General features: G+C 47.5%; 1 protein-coding gene and 2 long non-coding RNA genes across 8 annotated transcripts in view; 2 read left to right on the forward strand and 1 right to left on the reverse strand.

Annotated features, from left to right (window-relative positions):
• Positions 1-23,208, reverse strand: part of VOPP1 (VOPP1 WW domain binding protein) — a 112,955-nt gene that overhangs the window by 19,430 nt on the left and 70,317 nt on the right. For 2 of the 6 annotated variants that reach the window (XR_003904079.1, XM_029926419.1), the window contains exons 5-6: positions 1,946-2,062; positions 1,225-1,288 (exon numbers count right to left, since the gene is read on the reverse strand). Coding sequence is in view for 4 of the 6 variants with exons in the window: in XM_029926419.1 (XP_029782279.1) it covers positions 1,251-1,288; positions 1,946-2,062 (155 nt within the window). In the remaining 2 variants the exon portion in view is untranslated. Of the gene's footprint in view, positions 1-1,075; positions 2,063-5,347; positions 7,891-23,208 lie in introns of those variants that run through there. The other 4 variants (XM_029926410.1, XR_003904074.1, XM_029926433.1 and 1 more) reach the window with 4 other exon arrangements.
• On the forward strand, positions 747-5,853 carry LOC115281127. The gene is made up of 2 exons (XR_003904098.1): positions 747-945; positions 5,385-5,853. It is a non-coding gene; the product is annotated as an uncharacterized LOC115281127 (long non-coding RNA).
• On the forward strand, positions 17,192-20,623 carry LOC115281133. Its single transcript, XR_003904109.1, has 3 exons — positions 17,192-17,277; positions 18,022-18,106; positions 20,273-20,623. It is a non-coding gene; the product is annotated as an uncharacterized LOC115281133 (long non-coding RNA).

Raw genomic sequence — 23,208 nt, forward strand, 5'->3', positions numbered from 1 at the left:
AGCATCTTTTTTTTTTTTTATGTTTGTTTTTGAGAGAGAGAGAGAGAGAGAGCGAGAGCGAGCAGGGGAGGGGTAGAGAGGGAGACACAGAATCTGACAGGCTCCAGCCTCTGGGCTGTCAGCACAGAGCCTGAGTAGGGGCTCAAACCCACCAACCATGAGATCATGACCCGAGCCTAAGTCAGAGGCTTAATGAATGAACCACCCGGCGCCCCAATATTTTGTTACTTAAAAACGAAAACCATGGGACAACCTGAGACACCAGAAGACAGAGCTAAAGTGAACTGCGTAGCAGCCATAGGCAGGCTACTATTTAATCATTGAAGCGAAGAGGTAGGAGAATGTTTTAATGCTATGAAAAAAATGGCGAAAAACAGGCTACAAAAGATTCCTATTTTGATCCCGCGTGTGTGTCGTAAGCAAGACAGCTAGAAAGCCGTGGGGACACACCCAACTGTTTTCTTGGGGCAATTGCCTGATTTTCCTTCTCCTTGGTGCTTTTCCGTGAACACCTGTTACTTTCGTAATTAGATTAAAAAATAAAGCCATGGGTTTGGTTTCTTTCGATGAAAATTACGAGCAGGGACCTTGTCAAGGTGCATCAAGCAGGATCCCCGCTGGCACCCGCAGACCCCGCCCCGGCCCCGGCCCCGGCCCCGCCCCTCTGGGAGGCCCGGGCTCCATCCCCCGCGCCCCCCTCCTCCAGCTCCTCCAGCAACCCCCCTCCCTCCGCGGGGTGCCGGCGCGGCCCAGCGTGCCTTGTTTCATTCTCACCCCAGCCCAGTGTGCCTACGTAGCTCCATTTCCTAGAACAGGAAGCGGGAGAGACGTCGGGAGCTCCCAGGACCCCAGCCATGGGTTGATGACGCTGCACCCAGAGACTGGCCCTGCCTCCCTCCTCTCATCGTCACACTTCGGTCCCGCCTGGGCCCCGGATCTCTCCAGGTCAGGGCGCGCGCCAAGAATGTCTGTCCACCTGTGTCCTGTGTCTTAGAGCACAAAGCCGAAGCCTTCGTCCCTGCCAGAGGGCGGTGAGGCTTGGCTTTCAGAGGAGAGAATGACGGGAGCAGGGGCGGAAGGTGTGAAGAGGGAGTTTAATTTCACCCAGGGCGTCCTTCCCAGGTTTTGGGGGTACCACAACGGGCAGAGACCTAGCCCAGAAGGGGGTAAAGAGAGCCAGAGAGCGATAAGGTGGTCATGTGACGTGCCCTCCCCACGACTTACCGGAACTGAGACTCTCCTTCAGAGCACTAAAGCAACAGACCATCGCTGCTGGGCTTCCAAGTCTCTGTGAGGGATAGGTACCAACTGGAAGGATGGTCCCTGGTTTTGCGTCTCCCCAGGGGAGCACAGAGAAGGCCGCGCAGAGACCAGAGTACTTAGGCAAGTGCTCCCACAGAGGGCTTTTCTCCACTGGACCTGTCCCAGCAGGGGGTAGCAGCAGACAGCATGTTGTCTGGGGACAGCCAGCCTGGCCCCAGGAGAGGGGAGCCCTCCGTTGATCCCGATTCCATCCCCCTGCTACAGTCCCCCGCATCACTACCCTTCTCTGTACCTATACTCTAGGGCTCATAGAGGTCAGGTGAAGGAGGTTCTAGACACTTTTAGGACAGCCCCATCATATCTGAGAGGAGAAACTTGTCCAAGGGAATTCAAGTGGCCACCAGGTTTTTAGGGGCGAGTCCTTTGGCTAGAGGGCAGGATTTCTGCAATCTCTATCTTAGATCTCTTGGTGCATCCACACTGTCAACATTGGAAAGTTCTTCCTGACAATGACAGGCATGAAGCAGTGGAATTATTGCCTTGACCTCCTTCCCTTGCTGATAACCATCTGCTCCTTCCAGAGATGAGTTTCCTTGGAGAACTTGGTGAGAACCAGGGATGGGCTTGTGGCTGGGCACACACCTAGGGCAGGAGGCCTCAGGGCTGGTCAAGCATCACATACCAGGCCAGGAACACATGATTTGGGAAGCATCTTGAGGTCCCACGAAACGGGCTGTCTCTTCTCTTGGGTATTCCTCAGCAGCACCTGGATGCTGTTTCAAGACTGACCATCCAGCACCTTTGGAGATCAGAATATAACAGTGAGCTGCACAGAGTACAGCAACCCTCATACTCGGCCCACAGAGTGCCAAGAAGTAATTCAAGCTTTTAGCTCCCAAGACTGACAATTGTTTTGTGACCGGGATCTGCAGTATCAGATGTCTATAGAGAATTGTGTTGGCTCACCAGAAGTTATAAACTGTCACAGAAGCTTGAATTTTATCTTCAACTTTTCTTATAGTTAAAAATAACCAGCAAGACCATAAGAGCTGAGCATTTTTTAATGTTTATTTATTTTTGAAAGCAAGAGAGAAAAAATTCCAGGCAGGCTCCATGCCATCAGTGCAGAGCTGGGCGCAGGGCTTGAACCCACGAACCAGGAAATTATGACCTAAAATCAGTAATCTGACGCTCAACCAACTGAGCCACCCAGGAGCCCCAGGGCTGAGCATTTTCTTCCTCACTCTTGCCCCACACTGCATAATAATGTAGCCACGAGCACTGCGGAGTTGTTGCACACTTGAGATGTAGCTGCCCCAAGTGGAGATTGTGCAAGGGAGTATAAAATTCACACTGGATTTGGACGGTGTGGGAAAAAAGAATATCAGCATTTCTTTTTAAGAAACTTTATTACATGGTTAGAATTAGTAGTTTGATTTATTGAGTTAAATCTGAAAATAAATTTCACCTTTTTTTCTTTTTTAGTGGAGCTACTGACATTTTAATATAACATATTTGGCTCCCAGTACATTCTATTGGATGAAGCTGGACTAGAATATCTATCTAAAGGCATCTGAAAGTACCAGGTCTGCGGCGGCCTTCTGGTTGTCTGTGATGTTCAGAGACAGAGAGCCGAAAGCAACTCTCTGCAGCATTTCTGTTATGATGAAAAAGGATGGAGTGACACTCCTCCTCCCTTGTTACACTCTTGGGATCCGCACTCTTGGGACTCCCTCCCTTCACCTTCAGGGCTGATGGCGGGGAGGGGAGTGTTGATAATCGTCCCTGCACCCACTACACCATTTTCAGGGGGACTGTGTCCCCAGAAATGGAGCAGGATCCTTCCTGAACAGTGCAAGACAGCCAATCCAAAACAGAAACATTACAGTAAAAAGTTGGGGGGGGGGGTCAGGGGACAGCGAAAGAATGACCTGAAGTGATATGACTGCTTATAAGAGATAGCTTAAAATGGCTTGCTTCTCATTCACGGCTTATTCCGAGGTGCTCACCAATCTCAAATAAATGGTGAGGGAAAAAGATGGTTGCCCAAGGTTTCTCCCTCCTAGCTCTGACTGGCTCAACATACATTACTGAGCAAAGCGCACCATTCTAAAAGAAGGAGAACAGTAAGGCGACGTGTGTGTGTGTGTGGGGGGGGGGGTGTATGAGACATCCTTTGTCGTCCGTCTTCATGTAATCAAGGTCTGTCCGAAAGATGGAAAATACAAGGAGAATGTATTCAAAGACCTTTGCCCCTACACCATGGGTCTCATCTGCTGACAGGCGGACAAAGGATTAGGTGGGCGTTCATTTTCTCTCCCACTGTGCTTCAAGTTCTCTTGCTCAAGGAAATGTGGCCTGAGGGAGAAGAGAGGATTTTAACCATTTGGTGAATATCGACAGTGTGCCGGGGACAAGCCTGTGTAAGCAACAAGGAATATAATCCTTGTTTTATACTCGAGGAAACAGACTTGAGATCATTTGAGTGATTAAAACTGAAGGCATTTGTCTTAAGTCACACTGCTCACAAACATGAGACTCGGGACTTGAGCAAGGCTGAATGTACATCTTCGGAGCCCACAGTCTGGCCGTGATACCAAGATGCGTAGTCATGCCCACGTGGGTTGCCCTCATGTCTACTTTGTGCTCTTATCTTTGGCATTCAAAGAATATCAGAAGTTGAGACCTCAAAGTATTAAGGATCTAAATTTTTAGCTGAGACGCTTGGCCAGTTGGGTGGAAAGGCTGGTGTAGTAGAAGTCCGGAGACAGCGTGGCTGAGCTCCTTTCCTCTGGTGCCAGAGAAAACCTCTGGATCAGTGGTGCTGGTGACTGGGTCATGGTTCCTCCCATGTCCTTGAATCTCCACTTTGCAAGGGATCTCTCCTGGACCAACGTCAGGGGACTGGGGGAAAGGGATGTTAGCCCAGACTAAGAATGTTGTAATTGACTGGTACATTACAAAATGCCTAATTCACTTTTGGAAGTTAAATGATGATACCAGTAGCCCACCTCCCAACACCTTACGATGCAGAGTGCCCCCTTTGAGAGAATGCAGGCTTCAGGGCCATCACTTCCTGCAGCTAGCTGCGCCCCTTACCTGGGAGCCAGGGGCCGAGAACCAGCACCCCCAGCAGAGCTGTTCTCCAGAACACTGCCAGGTCCACGCCCAGGCCTGGGCCCCTGACCATGCTTGCCCTGTGTACCCGCTGGCCTTTCTGTGGAGTCTCTGCAAAGCTCTCACTTCTCCAGCCACCTTCTCTGAACACTCTCGGCTTCAAGTCTTCTCAGACTTGTTTTCTCGACCAATCAATCCTACCTGCCATCTTCTATTTCAGAAACCACTTGGAATTTCTGTTCTTGTGATTCTTCTCTGTGAGAGCCATTACAGATTTTTTTTGAGGTTCGGTGAAATTTGGGAGGAACAGATCAAATGTCAGCATTCAGTCACTCAGTTGGCCATCTCAAGTCATGGCCTTGGACTTGTAAATAAGGCTGCTTCCAGTTTACTGGGGGAAGTTTGGTGACTTGGTGAGGTGTCCAGGTAAGGTGTGTAAATTCTCCTAGACTTCACCAGGAGCAAGCTGCTTGACCTCTTCTAGCTTATTTCCTGTCCGGTTTTCAGGCACAATCCTTCTTCATCAACATTATCTCAATTAAGGATTCATCTAAAATGCAGCCTGCCTGTAGCAACTCTTGCCTTCAATAGATCTGTGACAGAAATAGAGTTTCTGATCCCGCAGAGCAGCACATTTAAGTCAAGGCTCAACTGTCTATGGAAAGCAGATCCAGGCCCCTCAGATAACTGATGTTGGTATTACCTGTGAGTTTAGCTAATTAATGCTTCTGCCTTCCTACTTGCTTCAGATCATTTTTTCCTTAGCTAGATTTTTCAAATGTGTTGGTGCACCAAACCTTATGTTTTTTTGACAGCATCTAATTACTGGGGCTCCCGAGGTTGAGTGTGTCACCCCCCCAACTCCGCCCCACCCCTGCGGGGCTGAAGCAGGATCCTCTGTACTCCTTTCTTCATTAGAAACATCATCTCCACCTGCTTTCCCACTTCCCAGTCAAACAATCAGAGCACGTGCCCAAATTTATTTTTTATTTTTGCATACATAGGAAACAAGACCCTATCAAAAGAGAACAAAAAAGAGAAAGAAGCCCAATGTCGCAGAGAGAACATGTGCAGATTGGCTCCTGGTTCACTCCTAACCACGGACTCTCTAAGACATGAACACACCAGGAGCTGGACTCACTCCGGGAGGGGCACACAGTCCACTGACGGCACAGGGGAAAGGAGAATGGCCCGGAAATGTCACCACGAGTGGAATTTCTACACGCAGTACTGGGGCTAACTGTAGCAGGGTTCTCATCCAGGTTCAAGGAGAAAACAAAATTTATCTTTGCAAACACAGAATACAAAATGGTTGAGCACTACCTAAGTCATCCAGTCTCTGAGATAATTTGCTATCAAAAAAGATAAAATTAAATCATGGATATTTGGGTCCCTTTTCAACTGCACCCGGATCCAATTCCAGGGGCATCTCTTACTGTGCTTCTTGTTTAAAAAAAAAAAAAAAAGTGAAGGGAGAAATTCAAATTAAAAATGCAAATGACCTGAAGGAAGAGGAACCTTCTGGACCCCTGTGGTTGTCCTTGGTTGTAAACAGCAACGTTGTGCTTTGTTGTCTCACTGGAATCCAGGACTCTGAGTGTGGGAGGAACTGGAGTCCAGGAATTCCGAGGTCACAGGAGGGTGGCTGAAAGACACCAGCAGCAGCATCTGGGTTTACAAACTGTTTCTAAGGGTGTGAGTGTGGCTCCAAGCACTTCCTGTGGAATTCCCCGGGAGGCTGGCAGATTTCTCCATCTCTAGAAGAAGGAAGTCAGAGCCGTCGGTAGTCCCCCCCTTCCCGCCATACCCAGTTACAGAAATCCTAGTAGGAAAGTGGTCTTGGGGAATGAAAACAGTATCCACTCCAGCAAGATGTTCTGATGCTCAAGTTCAATGAGTAACGATTTCTCAAGAGGCTCCAATTAGCTCATTACAAAAATTGGGCCCCGCCCCACCCCCTCCCCCACCCGAACCCACTACTACACACACAGAAACCTACCACCTTTGCCTTCCTACACACAACCGGTCAGGTCTCAGTCTGGTTTAAATGCACTGTCAGCGTCACAGACTGGAGAGGAGCAGACCGCTCCTGCTTCCCGGTGACTAGGACTACTTGCTGGATCCCAGGGTGAGATCTGTCTCTTAGCCAGGGTTCGAATTTCCAACTACACCTGCTATTCTAATCTTGATTAAGTTGTAAGTGAAATCTAGGCGGTACTGTTTGAAGAGATCTTCCTGCAGTCCTGGGATTTTGCATCCCCGGTCTTTTTTTCCAGTAAGCTTTCCTCTTCAGAGCCCGTCAGACCCTCGCTCCTGCTGAGATCAAACAAACCAGTGCCCGGGCCTGCTGGGCCAGCTCTCTCCCAGAGGTTGATGTGACTTTCTGCTGTCAGTCAGCTGTGCCTCTCTGCTTTGCAAGTGTCCATCACAACCCACGGTAAGACTGCCTCTGGGAAGGGCACAGAGGCCTGTGGTGGAAACAAAGCCAGAGGGCGGCTGATGGTCAGAGAAGACACTCTGAGTCTGACTTCGAGGACAGGACTCTACACGAGCTTCCACACTCTCACTACAAAGTGGGGAGACATTTTATTGTTGCCACGTCAGACCAAGAGCTCATAAAATGCAATGTCCCAGTTTGAGGCAGAGAGCAATGCCTCATAAATTTAAGTAACTTTCCTTAGTGATTTTCAGAGAAGTGTAGACATCCAACTTAGCCTGATTCTGGATCCTCGTCCCCTTGAGAAGGAGCACTCTCCCAGCTGTGGCTGTGCAGAAGGGCGGCCTCCCTCATCTTTAAGAAGTGAACGGAGATGGAAAGTGCTGAAAAGCTTCTTCTGCAGCACAGGTCTAACTGCTTCTTGATGAGGAAGGCCCATGGGACGAGGGGCCCAAAGAGTGGGCCTGTGGGGCCTCACTTCCACAAGCCGCCGGTGGCATGCCCGGGAGGAAGCTGTTGAGGCCAGCACCGGCCCCTCCGTGTGCCCACCTGTGCTCACCTGCACACACCAGCCCTGCCTCCTCCTCCTCAGTCTCTCCCCCGAGGATCTAAGGTGTCAGCCCTCGGGGATTGTCCACACTCTGCCGGAGCTCAGATTACATCAGAAACAGAAGTAACAGAGGAGACACAGGGTGAATTCAAATATTGGTCCTCCACGGAACACTTGAAAGGGGGCTGTGCTTGATTTGAAGGTATCAAAGAGGAATCTGCCCTTAGTGGCTCAGAAGACAATTCCCGGAAGCGAACATTGATGGGGACAGAGAGGTGGAGCGAATGCGCTCCTCCCTGTTCCCTGTGAGGTTGCACAGGCAGGTGCCCCTGCTACTTGGCCTTCACCACCTGTTCATACGGGGGTGGGGGTGTATTGCAGTAAGAAGGGGGCGGCGGGTAGGCCGTACTTCCCTGGGGTGAGTTGGGTTGGACCTGGAAAGCCATTGCCATGGGGTTACCCGCGGGATTCAGCCCTGGTCCTCCGGGGTCCGTGTAATATGGCAGCCCTGGCTGCTGGGCTCCTGAAAAGACAGATGAGCAGATGTGAGACAGCAGAAAAATGCCACTGCCCATCATACCCAGGGCACGGCCAGGCTGAAAGGGCTGTGGAGAACCACCACCCCCATCAGACACTCAGCTGCCACATATTGAGGGCCAGCATGCCCAGACATGGGGACAAGGTGATAAGCAAGAGCCCCACGCAAGTCCCTGGCTGCATGGTGGAGCTCCTGCCATCCTGGGGTGCAGACGGCTGAAAGGGCACACAAAGACGCAGACACAGACTCACAATGGGATGGATGGTAACAGGATGAGGCACAGTGGGGGTGAGTGGCCTCTGATGCCACTAACCCAGAGCCTAAGTGATAAACCAAGGAAGCTCTGCACAGAGCTGGGAGGGCACGTGCTGAGGGCCTACCCGCAGAGAGGCCCATGCACACTGTAGAGTCAAGAAAGCCGGGCCAAGTAAGCTAAACCAACTGGCATCTGCAGGATGACCCTGGTCCCCTGACTCCTGGCCAGCATTATCACCAGCAGCCCCATAAGCCCCTTGAGAACACAGTTTGCTAAGGCACGTTCTGAAGAATGGCCTCCATTCCCTTCGGCTGGGTCATTTTATTGAGGTGCCAACTACCTGTTATCAAGATGAGCCCAAGTTCATGGACAGGGAGACAACCTATCGGAGCAAACGCTGGAAAAGGGGTGGTTGATGCATCTACAGAATCTCTACTTGCCTTCAGCACCTACTGGAAAAGAAGCTTCTCTCCAAGGGCGAGGCTGTGAGATGCAGGCCAGGGTGAAGGACACAGGAGGTGCAGAGAGCAAAGAAAGGGACAAGAGGGAACAAGCTGGCCACCCTGTCCCAGATCTAGCCGTAACTCTCATTTACATGGGTAGAAATATTTGAGCTGCTGTTTTAGAGTCTATTTTTTTTAGATATGCTTACTCTGATCATGTGATAACATTACAGAATACTGAATCTATAAACAGATAATCAAGATATGTGAGCTTTGGGTGTGTCCTAGGCTAATTTTGTGGGTAGGCTCAGGTCTATTTGAGTTGGGCCTCGTTTTTCCCATAAAGATACTCAGAGTGTCAGAAAAGTCATCCCTGTATGCATACTGGATAGGGCTCTCCACCCCCCCTCCCACCCCCTGCCAAATCTCTCTTGCCACAGTTTAACTAAATAAAGATGAGATTATTGGAAGATGCCTGGGGTGTCAGCAGGAGAGCATGAGCCACACAGGCCACCTTTATCAACTGCCACCTTATCTCACATCTGGATGACCGACAGACAGCACCTGCTTCTATTGGTACATTTCCCCACATTTGGGATGCATTTGTTTACAAGCCCATGGCCAGCCACGACTAAGAGTTTCCCAAGGACAGAGACTTTGATGTATTTATCTGTGGATCCCTGTATATTTTATGCAAATAAAGTTACTTAAGGATTTTAAAAAGCAAAGCAACTGTTATAGTTTGGAAAAGCCAAGATGAAAGTCTTTGACTATGACAGCAGGAGAGGAGAAGGAGAGGCTATAGAAGGAAGAGAGAGTGCAGGGGAGTGAGAGGGTGCAGGGGAGAGGAGTGCAGAGGAAAGAGAGGGTGCAGGGGAAGGGCAGGACCAATGAAAGCTCCATGCTGGGCCTGCTGGGCCGAGGCAGCTTCCAGACGTCTGAGTAAAAGTGGGAATAAACACACGGATCTGGTTACCACCACCCAGAAGTGTGCAGCGGGGAGAAAAGATGGCTGAGGAGAGAACTGTAGGAAAGAACAATATTCCAGACAGAACGTGAAGCACGTAAGGAGGAGGAGGAGGATGCAAAAGAGCCTGAGGAGAAAGAGTGTGACCTGATGAAGCAGGGGCTGGGTCATGGCAGCAAAGGGAGAGGAGACTCTTTGAGGAAGAAGTGTTGGTGCTTTCCAAAAATGCCACACAAAGGTCAAAATAAGAACTGCAAATTTTCAGGGGCTGTGGTATTTGGGATTTCTCACCAATGAATAGTTTTAGCACAGTGACAGGCACCAACTGCAGTGGTAAAAAGGCTGTTCAGGGGAAGGAAGGCACCAACTGCAGTGGGAAAAAGGCTGTTCACAGCTTCGGTGGGGGGGGGGGTAGCTAACAAGGATGCAGGAAGAAGAAAGATGTATTTTTAAGGATGGGAAATGCTTGCAATTGTTTAAAGGGTGTAGGGACACATTTACAGGAAAGAGAAAGGATTTCTAGGAAGCATTTAAGCTCAGTGAGGGCAGGGACCTCATAAGTCCCTCCTGCCTAGCGAAGAGCCTGGTGCACAAGCAGCATGGATTTGTTCTGTTGAACATGTGGAGAGACCTGTACAGGGAGCAGCTATGAGAAGGGGCACAGGGGGAACCCACAGTTGTGTGGGAAGGAAAGTGGGGTGTTCGCAGCAGCCAACCTCTACATGCAGTGAACCACGCTGCTAGGTTATTTGAGCAGATAGATTCCAAAATCCTTAGAAAAGATGGTAGCCAAAGAGTGACAAGGAGTGACGGAGTCCACTGCCATGGGATTCAATGTGAAAGGGACTTTGCAAACAAGGGTAGAAGCCAGGCACCATCTCCTTACCCTATGGGAATAGGGAGAAGGGAAATAGCCTTCAGGACTGAAGGCTCATGGCAGATGGTTCGGTCAGAAAAAGAAAACACACAGAGAATTCTCTGAAGAAGCTGGAGTTACAGGAAGACTGTTCTACATTGTCGGAGAGGAAAGGATCCAGAGAAGTGAGTTAACAGCCTCATAGCTGCCTCTTCTGTTTCCTCAAGCATTGAGTGTCTACAGTGTGTCTATGACATCTGTATTACATGTATGTACACATGGGTATACATACATGTTATACGGGTAAAGTAGGGGACAGTAAGGGGACAAGAATGGGATCAGATAGGATTTTATACATATTCTTGAAGACACGGAGGCTCAGGAAAATGAAGTAACTTGCTAAAGCCCCACAGCTGATATCTGGAAAAACCAGATTTAACACAAGAACATACTGGAAAGCCCAGGCTCTTTCCGCTGGGACAAGTGTCTCTCACACAATAGGGTGATGAACAGGGCATTGGAGGTCCAGGAGGGATGGGAAAACCAGAGAAGACTGGTGACCTAATGGGCCTACAGTATGAGCTCCAGCCCCAAATCACAGGCACAGGCTTCCTGCCTGGGCTGCACTCTTATCCCCGGTACATCGTGTCGGCTCCAGAGAACCAAAGTCACTGCATTCTTTAATGCCATCATCTCTCCCTGCATTGAGAGTTTCAGCAGGATTTGAGAACGGACTGTAGATTCAGCATAGGTGAGTACGAATATCTTAAAGATGTCAGTTGACAGCAGCTCGTGCTAAGTAGAACCAATCCCGCCTATGCCGAAGCTTGGTCTGGCGGCCAAGCCTTCTTAACAGTGACCCTGTCACCTCTCAACTACACAGACTGCCCAGTAACCTGGGAATGGATGAGCCAGGCCAGTCTTTACCGGAGGTGCAGCAGAATCTGGCTGGCAGCAGAGACTGGAGTGAACATGCAGGGGGAGGCGGACAGCCTGCGGAAGACCATGTGGCCCACGAGACCACGTGGAAAGCTTACCAGCCCCGGGCTGTCCCAGTTCCCAACAGCTTCCATGTGTCTTTATAATTAGCCGCCACTTGGAGTTAGCCGTAAAGGGCTCAGTCTCCTGCCAGCATTCTCAGTTTAGTCAGAGTCCATATCCTGACCTCCCTCTTCCATCTCAAGGTTTAGGCAGGTCTCTCAAATCTGCCTAAACAGCAGACACGCAGCCTCACCCTTTCCACCATGACTCAGACTTCCTACATTTATCCCTGCTCTTGGTGGTGGTCCTATTCAAATTCACTCATGGGACTGTAAGCTAGTTCCCTTAGGGGGGATAAAAGACCCTCCATAATCCAGCTCTTACCCACCTCAGTCCTATTTACTCTTGCCTGCCTTATTCTTCGCCTCCTAACGAAAGTCCAGTCGCTCATACCCTGCTCACCTCTCCCCTGACCCTTCCCAGAGAGCATCTCCTGGGTGTCCCACATTCAGGCCACTCCCCCATCTCCACATCACTCCCCTTCTGGCCTCTCATATGGCTAAATCCCACTTATCTTTCAAGTCTCAGATCAGAATACAGCTCCAGGAAGCTGGTATTCTCACACCTGCCCCACCTGTCTGGCTAGTTTAGGTACCGTGTCTTCTCAGGCTCCAGGACAGTGCAATTTTCAGAGCCTCCTGCCCCTGAGGTGAGGCTCATTTACCTTGGAACCCTCAGAGCCCAGAACGGCACTTGGCATGTGATTTTCTGTAAATGTGTGAGATGAACATCTGATAGGGGATGACTAGTGGGGTGACTCTGGACTTTGTCCCTGCTCTGCTGTGCTGGGCACAATTGGCAGTTTCCTAAGAAATACTTACTTCTGATGTGACAGAATGAACAGGCTGTCCCAGACCCGCAACCCTGCACCAACCCTGCCCGTCACTCCTGAAAACAAAGGCATTCAATGATGACCCCAACTCCCTATCACAGAACACAGGGCTCCTCGGGCTGTGTGATATATGGCCTCCGTCTCCATCATGCTGGAGAATAATGAGAAGCATTGGCAAGTGTGTCCTATTTATTTATTTAAAAATACTTTTAGCGCTTATTCATTTTTGAGAGAGACAGGGCATGCGTGGGGAAGGGGCAGAGAGAGGGGAAGACACAGACTCTGAAGCAGGCTCCAGGTTCTGAGCTGTCAGCACAGAGCCCGACACAGGGCTCAAACCACAAACCATGAGATCCTGACCTGAGCCCAAATCAGACACTTAACTGACTAAGCCACCCAAGTGGGTCCAATTTAATTGGCATTTTTTAATGTTAACAGTAACAACTCATAGATATTGCTGGGAATCAAGATAGGACTGAAATACTGGAGATGGAGAGGCACTTGAAATATTAAAGAAACAGAACAGACATGAGGTAGATAACTTACATATTTGTCAGGAACATGGACTCTTAGGTGAAAACACGTGGCAAACACACAGATGGAATATGCTGGAAAGAGTGTGGTGGAGGTGGAAGGGCACAGGAACAGAGGATGGACCCTCACTGAGCCACTAAAGGCTCCCTGGCCAAGGGGAGCACCAGCAGACATTTGCTAGGTCCCTGCTCATTTGGCTAAAAGAGTGAGTCCTGACAAGAGACTGATTTGGTTGACCGCTCAAGCTCCCACCAAGAAGAGAAACTGAGGAGAGGAGCTCAGTTCTGACTCATTTGGGGAAGTGGCAGAAGCAACACTTCAGTGCATGTGTACAAACCACAGAGAGAAGGTGAGCCAAGAACAGGTATGTGTCCACAGACTTGAGAGAGGTGATTTCAAAAACATTCTCCAAAATGTATACATGACTCTACGGCGCATAACTCTGGAATTCAAAGCATCTTAAAACCATAATTTCAACTCCTTTATCACAAAGAAGCACAATGATAATTTCAATTTCAAAGGTTCAGAGCCCAGCCAGTGCAAGTGACCCTGGAGAAGGAAATTGAGAAGTGGAGGGATCGCCGAAAACGAATAGAGAACGGAGCCCAACACAGGGCTCAATCTCACACTCCTGGGTAATGACCTGTGTAGCAATCAAGATTCAGATGTTCAACTGACCGAGCCACCCAGCTGAGCATCTGACTTGGGCTCAGGTCATGATCTCACGGTTTGGGAGTTTGAGCCCTGTGTCAGGCTCTGTGCTGACGGCTCAGAGCCTGGAACCCACTTCAGATTCTGTGTCTCCCTCTCTCTCTACCCCTCTCCCACTCACATTCTGTCCCTCTCTCAAAAAATAAACATTAAAAAAATTAAACACTGTACTTTGAATTTATACCAGCTAAACTGCAATAATATTCACAAATTCTGCTCCTTTACTGTCCTGTCCCTCTGCTTTCAGTGGCTGATGTCACAAAATTATATCTTCATGTAATGTCCCCTAAAACATAAACCTTTATTTATTTTAAATGCATTAGTCTCTTGAAAACAAGATTTGAAGTTACAAACAAATGTCACATTAATATTAGCTCTTACACTAATAATCATTTTTGTCCTTAAATGTATTAGTCTCTTAAATTGTGTGGAAAACAAAAAGTGCATTACAAACAATAGGTACAATACTACCTTTTATAATTGCCAAGGCTTTTACCTTTTATAAGATGTTTATTTCTCCAGATGGCCTCCAGTTACTCTCCAGTGTGCTTTCACTCCGCCTCACAGGCTCCCTTGAGCATTTCTGGCAGGGCAAGTCTACTGGCTGCAAACACCTTCAGCTTTCGTTTATCTAGAATGTCTTAGTTTCTGCCTTGCTTTTTTTAATTTTTATTTTTTTTAATGTTTGTTTATTTTTGAAGGCTAGACAGAGTGTGAGCAGTGGAAGGGCAGGGAGAGAGGGAGACACAGAATTTGAAATGGGCTCCAGGCTCTGAGCTGTCAGCACAGAGCCTGACATGGGGCTGGAACTCATGAGCTGTGAGATCATGACTTGAGTACAAGTCGGACTCTTAACCAACTGAGCCACCCAGGTGTCCCAGTTTCTTCCTCACTTCTGAAGGAAAGTTTAGCCCAGATACAGGATTCTTGGTCAACAGATTTTTTTTCTTTTAGCACTTTAAATATATTAGTCCACTGCCTGCTGGCCTCCCCAGTTTCTGAAGAGAAATCTGCTTATGTTCTTATTGAGGATCCCCTGTATGTGATTATTCTCTCCTCTCTTTTTGCTTTTAATATTCTCTTTTGGTCTCTGGCTTTTGAAAGATTGACTATAATGTGCCTCGGTACGGCTCTTTAAGTTTCTGTTACTTGGAGTTTTTTTCAGCCTCCTGGATGTTTATATTCATGTCTTTCATCAAATTTTGGAAGTTTTCAAGCATGACTTCTTCCAATATTCTCTGTGCCCCTTTTTCTCTCTCTTCTATTTCTGACACTTCTACAATGCATATGTTGGTCTGCTTGATGGTGCCCTACAAGCCTCTTAGGCTCTGTTCACTTTTCTTCAATCTTTCTTCTTTCTGTTCCTCAGACTTGACCGTTGTCCTGTCCTCAGCTCACTGATGTTTCTTCTGCTTGTTCAGATCTGCCTTTGAGTCCACGTGGGAAATTTCTCATTTCACTTACTGTAATTTTTAGCTCCAGAATTCCTTGTTGTTATCTTTTTAGGTTATTGCTCTAATGATATTTCCATTTGTTCATACATTGTTTTCTTGGCATTCTCCGTATATTCCTGTAGTTCTTTGAGGTTTTTATTTGTTTTGGTGTATTTTTGGGGTCTTGGGGGGTTTTGGCAGGGGGAGCATTTTTAAGACGTGTTTTAAAGATTTGTCTAACAGATGTACCGTTAGGTCTTTCTCTGGAACAGTCTACTGATTTAATTTTTGCTTTGAATGGGCCAGACTTTCCTGTTTCTTTGCATGATTTGTGATTTTTTTGTTGTTGAACATCAGTATCTAATCTAATAATGTGGTAACTATGTAAATAAGATCCTCCTTTCCTTCCCCCACAGTTTGCTGGGTTTTTTGCAAATGTTTTTACTTTTATTTTATAAAATTAATTGTTGTAGGCTGTCTCCATGCTGAGAATAAGTCTGAAGTATAAACTTATGGTCTTCTCAGATCATTTCTGAGCTTTTCCCTGGGGTGTGCACTCTCTCACTTTTCTGGTATATGCAGTTGGTTTGGAACATCCTGGTCTTTACTGTCTAGATCTACTGTTTAGATCCTCTAAAAGGAGGAAATGTGAAACATGAATTGATGGGGAGAAGGGCACTGGCCATTTAAGTCCCCCCAGTGTCACTTCAGGCAGAGCGGGAGACACTTGCAACAGCATGGGGAGGTACAACAGGGGCTACCTGCCTCTTTCATCAGGGGCAGAAAGTAGAGTACCTATATTTGGGGGACAGGGTCCCTTTGCCCACCCTATTCCTACTTGCTATGTGCAAGCTCCCATGTGCACAGCTGGCTACCAAGGGGCCTGGGTTGAGGACGGGTAGCTGCTCCTGAGCTAAGAGCTAAAATTAACCAAGTGAACTGAAAATTACCCTCCAACTCTTCCCTGTAAGTGACAAGCCTTCAACAGACATAAAATTCCAAAATACAGTTGATGCTTGAACACCCAGGTGACGAGCACCGACTGCTTTTGCAGTTAAAATCCACGTATAATTTTTGACTCCCTCAAAACTTAACTAGTAACATAGTCAATTAACAAATATTTTGCATATGTATTGTATACTGCATTCTTATAATAAAGTAAGCTGGAGAAAAGATTAAGACCAGCATAAGGAAGAGAAAATACATTTACAGTACTGTACTTTATTTATTGAAAAAAATCTGTACGTAAGTGGACCCACATGAGTCCACTTGCACGTGGGGTAAGGGTGATGGGGATGTATGTGGGGGAATATGCAATGTGCAAATGGCAGGGGAGGGTGATGGGGGAGCAGCCATGTGTAGCTGGGAGGAGGGTGATTGGGGAGCACACCTCGTGAGCCTGGGGTGAGGGTTATGAAGGAGCATACCATGTATATACGGTAGGGAGGGTTTAGATGGACAAAAAGTCTTTTAGGCAGAAGAAATCTCAGTGCAAAAGACACCAACATCACAGCCTGGTAGTTTTGAGGAAAAGCAAAGGCCAGTGTGCAATGGGAGTGGAATGAGCCGGAAGACAGGAGCAGGAGAGGTAGGTGGGGACAGAAGAGTAGCAGGAGGGGGAGATGTCGTAGACAGAGAGGAGCCTTGTTGGCCATGTAAAGACCTCTGACTATGAGCAGGGTGGGTGGCCTTCAGAGAGTTCTGAGTGCTAGCCCTCACCTCTCTCAGACTGTCTGCTTCGCTGGAAACTGACCAAAGCTGGGGCAGGGGGAGCAGGGAGACAAGTGAGGAGGCTCCTGTGGTCACCTGGATAAAAGGTGGCAGCAGGAGAGGGGTAGATGGGAGAAAATGTCATGATGGCTTTTAGCCTGAGCAACTGGAAGAACAGATGTGCCCTTTGCTGAGTTGGGAAGATTGCACAGGGAAGCTTGGGGTGAGGTGGGGTGAAGACCAGACCCTCGGGGTCCTCCCTCACTTCTATCCTTCATTTGCTCAACTAATGACGTAGGGGGTATTCTTTAATTTCCAAGTGGGAGCAAATGATTTATTTGCTCATTCATAGATTTCTGAAAACTACAAGTTTGAGAAACAGTAGTAGAAGCAATTACTGCCACTTAGGGAGCCCGGAGCTGAGCACAGTCTATGGATCAATTCATACACAATCACCCTAAGAAAGTCTCTTATGATCTCGACCTCACAGGAGCTTGAAGCTTAGGGAAACTGTTTCACATTTCCAAGATCTGCTGAAGAGGCATGAAGATAGAAATGAACCAAAGAGCATCCTAGCCCAGACCCTGAGGTATGTGATTTCCGCCTTTGTAAAACTCAGATATTCCTCGTGATGTACAGTTCGATACATTCCTTTTACATCCATGAATTTTATACTTCAATCAGGTTAATGGTAATGCACAGGCATCCCTACGGTTTCTGCATTCTTTCCTCTCATTTCTTTTTTTATTTATTTTTTTATGTTTTTTATTTATTTTTGAGAGACATAGAGAGACAGCGCAAGCAGGGGAGGGAGGATCAGAGAGAGAGGGAGGCACAGAATCTGAAGACAGGCTCCAGGCTCTGAGCTAGCTGTCAGCACAGAGCCCGACACGAGGCTCGAACCCACGAACCGTGAGATCATGACCTGGGCCAAAGCTGGACGTTCAACTGCCTGAGCCAGCCAGGCGCCCCCTTTCCTCTCATTTCTAAGTGTTGGTTTCACACATTTGAAGTTATTTGATACATAACTCAAGTTATATCTTCATGGTACAAAATTATTTTTATCAGTGTGAAAAAGACTTCCTTTATATATATATATGTATATATGTATATATTCAGAAAATTGTGGGTTATTTCTTCAAAGATAAACAAATGCCTGGTGTAAAATATTGGTAAGCTGAAAAAAGGGAACCAGGGGAAGAACTGACTTGCATGTGTTACTTATGACAAATAAGAGTGTCGGGCTTACTCTACTGCTTGTCTGAGAGGAGGGGGGATGAGTTAAAAGGAGTATCTGTATTAAGTACCTAATACTTTCATGTTGTCCTGTCAGGGATTATAGAGACAATGCAGCTGAAACACAGCTGAGACACATGTGAACACTGGGGCCCCAATAATCCAGCAGCTTTGTCAGCAAGGTAAGTAGGGAAAAAAAAAAACAAAAAAAAAACCCCTTCTACCCAAAAGTCTTGACTTTTTCGTTCCTGGTTGCGTAAATCAGAAGGTGAGTGAGGAAAATAGTTTTGCTCATTTCTGACAATGTTTTAAAACAGAAGCCCCCACAACCGCTAAGATTCAGTGGTATTCCGCAGAGCGCATCCAAGAACACAAGGCAGAACAGGAACAACGGCCATCACATCACCCCAGCAGATGCAAGGACTAAATTCTAGTCCAGTCCTGTGGCCCTCAAAGGTTCGTCTGCAGGTGTTAGTGCTTAGCTTCTGTGAGGTTACTTATCGCCACCACTGGCCCCTGCCTTTTGTTCCTTATCCAGTATCTAGTACTCCCCGGTGCGGCACGATTCTACGGCACTGGGGATCTTGTTAAAAGGCAGATGCTGACACAGAGGCTCGTCTGGGGGCCCGCAAGAGAGTCCGCACTCCTAACAAGCTCCCAGGGAGACACTCAGGCCTCTAGCTCCGACTCTGAGTAGCAAGATCTAGACGCTTTAGAAGTGCCTATTGGCCTTCATAGCATATTATTATTCTCCCTCTCGAAAGAGGAACCTGAGTCATAAAGAGCTTAGGTCCCTCCCTTCACCTGAACTCTTCAGTAGGTCCTGTGAGCTCTCAGCCCGGATGGCCCCCACACCCTCGCCCAGGCCACCACCGCCTCCTGCGGAGACAGTGACAGCGGCTCTGGTGCCTCTTCTTCCATCTGTGATTCTCACTCAAAGTTCTCCCGTGTAGCTATCAAATCAGCTTCGATCATTCTGCTTCTCTGCTAAACACCGCTCATGTGTTCCTACTCCTTTTCTTACGTTCTTCGTCTGTCTTTAATGCAGTAAAAAATTGGGTTTTTAACACAACCTGATGATATTTTAACACATTTAGAGTCACTGCACTATATGTTGTAGGCAGTCCTCCACGGTCATTGTATTTTGCTTTAACAACTCTCCATGCTTCTCTAGCCTGTTTTCTTTTCTTTAAGAAACAAAAACAAAACAAAACAAAACCACTGATTATGATCTCTGATGCTGATTTAGAATGCAGACATGTTACTCTTAATCCCAAGGGTAAATACTACAAAGAGGTACACTAAACTGTCAAACTCAATAGTGGAGCCTTCGTTCCTCCCCTCCCTCTGTCCACCCCTCGGCCAGTCTGTGTGAGCTGAACCTGAGGACAAGCATGCTCTTTCCTCTTCCCCACCTGGTCGTGCACTTCCCCAGTTTGGAGAAGCCTCTCCAACAAAAATGCTGGGCAGAGTCGCCCAGATGGCAAAAGTAATACTGGAGCTGACTTCCTCTCACGGCAGCTTCTGGTGACAAATGGGAGGCCAATTTGGGGGCGGGGAGCACACAAGGTACTGGGTCATCGGCGGGAAGGGGAGCTCAAACCTGACGACCAGTAGGATCCTGCGACTTTCTATGATTTCTCTCCTCCTTTTTGTAACTAACAAAATACCCCTGTCAGCCACATACCCAGTGCTAAGCTCACATTGTTTTAGGTAATAATCATTACCTTCATGCGTCCAAATAAGTAGCCAGCCTACCTTCCCACTAGACAGCTTTTCCTCCACAGAGATGTAAGGTTTAAAATATCAATACACAACAAACAGCAGATGGTAAAACAGTATCTCACATAATTTGAAAGTACCTCCCTAAGACATTGACAATCTGAAACAATAGAAAATGTACTGGAGGACTTAAAAAGTTTATCAAAGGCCAACTGAAAAGGTAAAAGGCAGGTCGAACGGAAAATACATGTTGTATTTTTGCTGAAGTTCCACAGACAACCCAAACGTGTACGCCAAGAGAAAAAGAACTTCAAACTTCATAATTTTTAACTGTGGGATCTACAGCTTCCACATTTTTCTGTTAGAGCAGAGGTCAGGAGTTACAACTGCCGTCACTCCGTCTCACTGTCCTCCTTCAGGAGCCTGGGGGCTGTTCCGTCTCCACTGTGTGCACAGGGGCCAAGCACAGCACTTAACACCCGGGACACACGCTAACAACACATCTGGCAGGCATCAGAAGGAAACTGTGTGTGCACGCCGTCATTTGGGGAGCCCTGTGCAACCTCTCTGCCCTCTGTCTAGTTTGACCAGTCTGGGTCTAATAACAGTCATTTCAAATAATTTAGGGAGAGAAGTTCATGATGACAGAGCCGGGAGGCAGCCTGGACAGACGAAGAAGCAGACCTGAAAGGTAATCTAAGTGCCCCTAAATGCCAATGAAGGGGGTGGGGACAGTCTGTCTGACCAGCTCTGTCCTTCGGAGCCACGTAAGGGACACACTTCCAAGTTGCGTCATCCTCCGAGACATGAGCGGTTTTTAAGAACTCGGACTGGGCAGGGAAGGGGCTCAGACTCGGGCTTCCCTCTGTCATTGGCAGAACACAGAATAAGAAGCAGGAGACTTAAATGTGCTAGAAGCTTCTGTCCCCGGGGATCAAAGGTTATAGATGGGAATGTTGTTGTTATTAAAGTGACAATATGAGTTGCCTACCAATAGAGCAGGCTATTAAAAATGCCTTTGCTTTTGAATTGCATTCTGTGTGAAGTGTGTTATCTATCTGTAGTAGTTAAGGATAGTAAATGCTTTTATGGAGGGGAAAAAAACCTCACATTTTCAAATTGCAGGAAAAAAATTAAACTCCCATTTTTATATGGGAGAACGCTCTAGATGTATCTACTTTATATGAACTGCATAATGCAAATCATAAGAAATAGCAATTGAGTTGTCATAGGGAAAAAAAGTGGCATCAAAGTTAGAAAGAATTATCAGAGTAACAATGGCAGAAAGAGTGAGACACACAAGCAGAAAATCAGACAGATACACGGAACTGTCTGGGGAAAAAAATATCAAAAAGGCGGTCCACGCTATGAGGCAGTAATTCTTGGGCTTCACTAGATGAAACGGATCTCCAACCACACCTCTCCACCAACCCTAATTATCTGGTCATCTAGCCACCTTCTGCCTTTGGGATGAACTGGCAAGGAGAGCCGTGGCACCTGGGAAAAGTGTTTCAGTACACTGGCATTAGTGACTTTTAAACAAATATTTCCAGTTTCTTTCAGCAAAACCATAAATTCTAAAATTATTTCATCCTGAAGGGGGTGCCCAAGAGCAATACAGTGGAGGGGAATGGCTGAGGGTCCCAGAGAAGTACAGGGTCCCCCCAAACCACAGCAGCCGCACACCTGGGTCTCTTCACCCACGGTTTCTTCAGAAAATAAACAGTGGAAACCTTAGAGCTGCAGACGTCAGATATGACGACAGGTGACTGCAGGGCTCTATGATCACCGTCTCCACATACCTGAAGCACTGTCACATTGAAGAATTATGCTTATTCCCCCAGCTCTAAAACCAGGCTGCCCCAGAGCTGAAACAGCTCTGTTTGTGTTTCCACTCTGGTTTGGAGGCTTATTAAACTGTCAAAGCACACTCCCTACTATTTCCATTTTCCTACAGTTGGTGTCATTCAGCCAGACCACGAGAGTCACTGCAGGCTGACAGATCTGGTACAAGATTGAGACATTAGCACACTCAGAAAGCCATCCACAAACTCACCAGAAACACACTGCTGGAAAGGAATAAGAATGTATCTCCCAGTGGAATACTGATGGAATGCTTCATCTTCTAGTTTGCTTTTTTTAATCAGTATTAGTCACATGAATCAGTATTAAAGGAAACCATTTTTAAAGAAGACTTAACATGAACACCCTGGATGTCATTACTCACTGTTCTCTTCGATCTCTCTCTATGCATTCGTGTGATGACACAGTCAGAATCACATACTCAGAATAATGTATCACTCACTGCCCTCTTCCCTGAGCACAGCTTTACAGTTGTCTTACTAGTCATGTGGTCTTGACTTTGACCACTAACTTTAGTGACCACATAATATCCCATAAAGAAGAAAGGCCATAATTGAATCATCCTTTTCTCCACAGCCCCTTTTACTCCCCCTTCCCCACATTCATCTGGCATGCACAACGACGTTTAGCTGAGGCCACCACTCGGATCCTCCTGAAATCCAGTCCCTGCCTGCTCCCCTCCAGACCCACAGCTCTGCTTTACCAAGGTTTTTATGTTTTTTCCCATTGTTCTCAAAGTTCCTTTTCTTCCGGTTTTACTGAGGCATCACTGACACAGAGCAGTGTATAAGTTTAAGATATAAACACCGTGATTTGATTTATACGTATGCATTGTAAAATGATCACCACAGTGTTATTTAACATCTATCACTTTGCACGGTTACATTTTTTCCCCCTTTGTGATGAGAACTTTTAAGACCTACCCTCTCAGCAGCTTGTAAACATGCAGTAAGGTACTGTTAACTATAGATAGTCTCCATGAACTTACTTACTACTGAAAGTTTGTACCTCTGACCCTCTTCCCCACTCCACCCCTCATTCTACAAGTTGTGAAAGGACAGCAGTGTGGATAGCCTAGTCCCACCCCTCCTCCTGTGTGAACACAGTGGCTGCTGCCAAGTTAGCTAATGTCTGAACGAATGAGCAAAGTCTCTCTCTCCTCCCTACCCAGGAGGACATGTCCAATGAGCCCTGGCAGCAGCACAATGTGGGAAGATCGGGGGAGAGGGGGACACCATTCAAAGAGCTGATGTTTTAGCCACCTATATATGGAAAGACTAACTAAAATGAGGAGTGATTTTCTTTGTATGATTCCATTTTGCAGATAAAGGGCTGAGGCTCGGAAGAGACAGTGGTCTGCTCTGATCTCACAGACCTTAGGCCTCCTAAGGCCCCGTCAGGGTGCCTCTTTTTGTTTCCCGGACCACAGCTTCTCTGCACATCCCTCACCTAGCTCACGGCCCAGATGAGCTAATGGTAGGCCCTGAGCGTCAGCCGTTGGTCCTTTTGGGTCCCGGGCAGACTCGTAGCCCAACCCCTGAACTTCAGTTACACACCTCATTTCTCAGTATCTTCCCCTGAGTCTTGCTCCAACCTGCGTCACTGCCACAGTCCTCCCCTTGTCCCAGGTAGGATCAGGTCTGCAGCGGTGATCTGCTTTCCTCCACTCAGGCAGGCCGGACTGGGGCACTGGTCCCAG

This window comes from Suricata suricatta, chromosome 2 (assembly GCF_006229205.1).
Source record: "Suricata suricatta isolate VVHF042 chromosome 2, meerkat_22Aug2017_6uvM2_HiC, whole genome shotgun sequence".
Lineage (NCBI taxonomy): Eukaryota > Metazoa > Chordata > Mammalia > Carnivora > Herpestidae > Suricata > Suricata suricatta.